At 42.2% G+C, this 5927-nt stretch overlaps 1 protein-coding gene across 1 annotated transcript; it reads left to right on the forward strand.

Annotated features, from left to right (window-relative positions):
* The first annotated feature begins 366 nt into the window (after positions 1–366).
* On the forward strand, positions 367–846 carry LOC138265119 (protein LDOC1-like). The gene has a single exon (XM_069212660.1). The coding sequence runs from the start codon at positions 367–369 to the stop codon at positions 844–846; it is 480 nt and encodes a 159-aa protein (XP_069068761.1).
* Positions 847–5927: the final 5081 nt, after the last annotated feature.

Consider the following 5927-nt stretch of genomic DNA (forward strand, 5'->3'; position numbering starts at 1 on the left):
GTGGTGATCTTTGCTGCTGTTCTTATGCATCAGATTTATGAGCCTATACCTGCTTTTTTGTTTGTCATATTTGCCTTTTGATCAGATTTACTTTTTACTTTTTGTTTTTGTTCCAGGAGTTCCTAATTGACGTTTTTCCCATTTTCGTTTTTTTCCCTCGGGGACTCCTTCTGGAGGGCACGGACTGCCTTTGGCGTTCCCTCCGTCAGCAGCACTGTGGCTACCAGAAAGGGTCGCCCCTACTTGGGTCAAGGCAGAACCTATAAGAACAAAGACCTCGCCACATTTCTAGTTGGCCACAGACACAGACAACGAGTAGGTTGTGACAGATTGCAGTGCCAAATGAACCAGACTTTGTCAGGCAGAATGGAAGATACTGCAACGGCTGCTGCAGTGCCTAACCAGTCCCTAGTCGTAACTATTCAGCAACAAGCCCAGGAATTGCAACAATTAAGAAATGAAAATGTGGCTCTCCGACAAGTCTTGGCATCCCGAAGTACTGATGTTCCTACTGTCTCTACTACTACACCTCGGTTTTCAGGAGACCCAAACAAGCTGCGAGAATTCATTGATGCTCTGACTGTCTACTTTGCCTTTAGACCCATGCAATTTTCACAAGATAAAACGAAAGTGGGTTATCTCATCAGTGCCTTGTCAGGTCCTGCATTGGCCTTGGCGACTCCGATAGTAGCCTCCAACGACCTGGTGCTGTCTGATTATTCAGCCTTTGTAAGAAGATTCAAACAAATGTTTGAACGCCCAGGATTGGAAGCATCAGCAGAAGATGCGCTATGTGATATTCAACAAGGCACTCAAGATGTTCTCCAATACATCACACGCTTCTGAAAATTGGCTGCTGAGAAAACATGGGTAGAGCGTACTCTGGTAACTCCTTGTCGCAGAGGTTTACGAGAAGACATTAAAGATGAATTTGTACACTGTACCAGATATAAGATCTTCAAGGTTTGATGGATTAACTCTCTCTAGAACACCGTCTCCAAGAATGTCGTCTAGAAAAAAGAAAGAATCGTGGACCTTCCCAGTCAAGCAACTCACATGTCTTTGTACATCATCCTAAAGAACCTCGACCTATATCTAGGGAGGCAGCAGGAGAATCTCTGCCAGCGAACATGAAGACAGACGGAGAAGAGGATTGTGCCTATATTGTGGTGCAGCTGGCCATTTGCTCCACACTTGTCCAGTTCGTCCTATGAAGACTTCAGGAAACGCCACTTCCCGTCCTCTGTGAGAAGGGAGGGGACGGGATCTTCTGCAATAACTTCCATCAGTTCTTCCAAGGAAGATGCCACTATTCTATTTATGTTACCTGTTATCCTGCAATTACCTGATGATCATGAAGAAAGGACCCTGGCATTATTAGATTGTGGAGCTAGTGGCATTTATATGGATATGGCCTGGCCTGAAAAAACTACAAATTCCAATACTGCCTAAAGAGGTTCCAGAACAATTGCATACTGTAGACAGATCCTTGTTATCCTCGGTCCTGTTATTAATACCACTTCGATTTTAGGTCTAGACTTTGGTAAACATCAGTAACATGTTTCTTTTGATTTAATTTCCTCCCCCAATCATTCCATAATCCTAGGAATCCCATGGTTCATAAAACACAATCCGTTTATTAACTGGGAAACCAGAACCATTTCTTTGTCTTCCAAGTTTTGTCACGATCATTGCTATGCTTCTGACATCTATTGGTCTCCCAGAAAAATAATAACCTCAGAACCAAATGTAGGACATTCCATTAATTCAGTCCAGGAGGTACCAAGTCAATATCTGGAATTTATCGATGTATTTCAAAAACCATCAAAGCCCGTACTACCTCCACACAGAGACTATGATTGTACCATTCACCTGGAACCTGGAGCAATTGTTCCTTTTGGAAGAATGTATTCTCTCACTGAACCAGAAAGAAAGATTCTCAAGGACTATCTTCAAGAGAATCTACAGAGTGGTCTTATTCCACCATCTTCTTCTCCTGCGGGGGCTCCCCTCTTCTTCGTACCAAAAATGATGAAAGATCTTCGTCCCTGTATACACTTCCATGGATTAATTAAAATCACCATAGAAGATCAATATCCACTACCCCTCATCAAAGACATTTTGGAGTCTGTCAGAGGGGCACAAATGTTCACAGAATTAGATCTTCGCGGAGCCTATCATCTCTTGCTCATTAAGGAAGGAGATGAGTGGAAAACTGCTTTTCGGACCCTCTTTGGACACTATTAAAATAAGTTAATGCCTTTTGGCTTAACGAACTCCCCCTCAGTGTTTCAAAGATTTATGGATTCAATATTCTCTGACTTATTAAATCACACTGTAGTGATTTGTTTAGACAATATCCTCATATATTCCAGACGCCTTGAACATCATCCTACACGTGTTAAGCAAGTCTTAAATAGACTCAGGCAACATCAACCCTACTGTTAACCTGGAGAAATGCGAATTTGATAAGCCTGAGGTGAAATATTTAGGCTATCATATCAGTCAAATTGGTATTTCTATGGATCTGGAAAAAGTTCAAGCCATTCAAGATTGGCCATCCCCTTCGTCAATCAAGGAAACGTAATGGTTCTTAGGGCTGGCCAACTTCTACCGTCAATTCATCCTGGACTTTGCGAAACAAACCAGTCAAATTACACAAACTTTCAAAAATGAGAGTTTGCTAAATGGTTTCATCTGGACAGACATGGCTGAGACTGCTTTCCAAAACCTAAAACAGGCCTTCACTCAAGCACCCATACTGAGACATCCAGACACCAAAAAACAATTCATAGTTGTTACTGACGCATTACTACAACAAGACGACGATGGATTAGAACATCCAATCTTTTATTTATCCCATATGCTCTCTGATTATGAACAAAATTATTCAGTACTGGGAAGAGAATTGTTGGCTTTAAAAACTACCTGTCAAGAGTGGAGACAATTCCTCATGGGTTCAAAGGAACCTTTTGAAGTAAGAACAGACCATCATAATTTGCATTGCTTACGCAATTTTCAGTGTCGAAACAGTCAACAAGCTTGTTGGGCCTTTTTCTTTAGTCAATATGATTTCTATATTACCTATATTCCAGGATCTCAAAATATTTCGGCCGATGCCCTATCTCGCCGTTATCCCGACAGTTCTAATACCCCTTCACAATATCTACTTGAACCAGACAAGATAATTGGTGTAGTCCATTCATTCCTAGATGAAGTACAATCTGAATACTCAACCTTTTCAGAACAAGAACTAAAGGATCTACGACCAAAGATATGCAAACATAAAGAATACTACTATTACAAGGACACCTTATTTCTACCTTCTAAAAAAGTGTAAGAAAAGGCACTTCAGATGTGTCATGATTCCTCAGTAGCCAGTCATCGGGGCATTAAAGCGACACATGAATTATCTCTCCGCTCTTTTTGGTGGTCTACGTTGAAACAAGACACGGAAAGATACATGGAATCTTGCCCCATTTGTGTCCAAGTGAAAGTACTCCGTACTAGGCCGGCAGGACTACTTCAACCATTACCAGTTCCACCAGCCCCTTGGCATACGATATCAACCGACATTATGTGCTCATTGACTCCATCAGCGGGAAACCGAGTTATAATGGTCACAATAGATTAATTTACTAAGATGGCTCATTTTACAGCTTTGAAGAAACTACCCACCTCACAAGAATTGAGTCAGATCTTTATTCAACACATTTTTCGTCTCCATGATCTCCCACAAAGTATTGTGTCAGACAGCGGCCCTCAATACATATCGTGGATCTGGAAACACTTTTGTAAGATCTTGAATATCAATGTAGCGTAATCATCTGGATTTCATCCCCAAACCAATGGGACAACCAGAGACATGAGCAATATATTTGTTGTTTTTGTAACTCCACTCAGAGTAACTGGAGCAATTATCTTCCCATTGCAGAGTTTTCTTACAATAATACTGTCCATAGTGCCTCCAAAGTATCTCCTTTTTTCTGTTCATATTGATTCCATCCCATGTCTTTTCCTACTACTCCCAAGACCTCCTCTACACTTCTTGCTATCACTTCTCCTTCCAAAAGACTACATAGAATTCAAAAGCTTATTCGATCTAATCTATTAGTCACTAAAAGATACATGAAAAGACTGGCTGATAAGAAACAAAGTGAGGTTCCAGCTTATCACGTCCAAGATAAAGTCTGGCTTTCTTCAAGATTTTTGCCCCTACGTCTTTCCCAAAATAAGTTCACGCCCCATTACTACGGACCCTTTTGTATTCTTCAGAAAATTAATCCTGTAACTTTCCGTCTCCGTTTATCTCGAACCTGGAAAATCCAACCAGTCTTTCATGTCTCTCAGTTAAAACCCTATACACCTGATCCTTTTTCCTGACATTAAACATGTCCTACTCCTTTGTTGGTGGATAATGAACCTGAATGCCTCTTCTGTTCACGCTCTTCTTCTAATTCATCAATTTTTTTGGCTGTTTCCGCACAAACTTGGGGCTCTGGGGTGGGGGACCTATTGTCGCGCCGCAGCGTGAGTTGAACATTCGGCTCAGGACGTGGCCGCAGCGCGCGGCAGCTGGACGCGCTGCGCTCCTGCAATTTATTATTTTTATCGAGGCCCCAAATTGGGCATGGGGCCTTGCTACATTAATGGTGCGACGTGCCCCCACTAGTTTCTTGCCTTCCCCCACTCTCCATTTTCCCCCACTTTCCTTCTGCTCCTTTTTCTTTCTTCTTTTCTGCTTTCCTCGTTTCTTCCTGAATTTATGCCTTTCTTGAATGTCCATGATTCTTTTCTCTTTCCTAGCATTCCTTTCTTCTCTGTGCATGCCTTTGGAACCTTACTTAACATTGTGACTTTTACTATGGATTTCTGTGCTATGTTCCCATTCCAATATGGTGTCTTTTACTTCCTGTTGGTCACTTCCTGTTCTTTTGATATATAAGGTGTGTGATTCCTGTTCCCTTTGCGCTGCAACACTTCCTTTGGGTAGTGATCTTCGCTCCCGTTCTTCTGCGTCAGATATATGATTTCTGAGCATGTGCCAGCTTTTTTCTTTCACATTTTTGCCTTATGTTCAGATTTACTTTTTACTTTTTGTTTTTGTTCCAGGAGTTCCTATTCGATGCTTTTTCCCTTTTTTGTTTTTTTTCCCTTGGGGACTTCTTCTGGAGGACAGGGACTGCCTTTGGCATTCCCTCCATCAGCAGCACCATGGCTACCAGAAAGGGTCGCCCCTTCTTGGGTCGAGGCAAAACCTATAAGAACAAAGACCTCGCCACATTTCTAATGGGCCACAGACACAGGCAACGAATAGGTCGTGACATCGGCACGACTCCGATCTGCGGCTGGGAAATCAACATGCTGCAGGCTTTGTGGCTGAAAATCGGTGTTCGCCTGTAAAGTGACTGAAGAAACAACGCACGGAGCTGCAGAAATGACATGCAACATCGCTGACAGAGGCTAGGAGATCACAGCCCGCGCTGCATGGTTTTCGGATCATCGTGCTGCTGGATTTCTGACACTACATCCACTGGATGTGTAAAAACAATGCAAGGCCTGCCCGGACCCGAGAGTGCTGACTGGATCGACGCATCGCTCCCCTGCAGAGAGAAGAAACAACGTGCCCCGACCCGACGAAAGGAGAAACTATGAAAGGTCTCTCTCGTGAGCGAAATCAACACATTGCAAGCCCTTTTTGACGCACACTTGATCATGAGGGATTATTTTTTACGCACCCAAGGTACATTTTCAAGCTAACAGTGTTAGTGTGTGTTTAAAACTACATGAAAACTCTTTTTGCTTTTTAACTGATAACTTGACTTGTGTTTTGTGGATTTTTGTTGTTTTGGTCTTTTGTTTGAATAAATATTTATTATTTTTCTAAACCTGTGTTGTGTCATTTTGTAGTGTTTTCCTTAAGTTAC

This window comes from Pleurodeles waltl, chromosome 11 (genome assembly GCF_031143425.1).
Source record: "Pleurodeles waltl isolate 20211129_DDA chromosome 11, aPleWal1.hap1.20221129, whole genome shotgun sequence".
NCBI lineage: Eukaryota > Metazoa > Chordata > Amphibia > Caudata > Salamandridae > Pleurodeles > Pleurodeles waltl.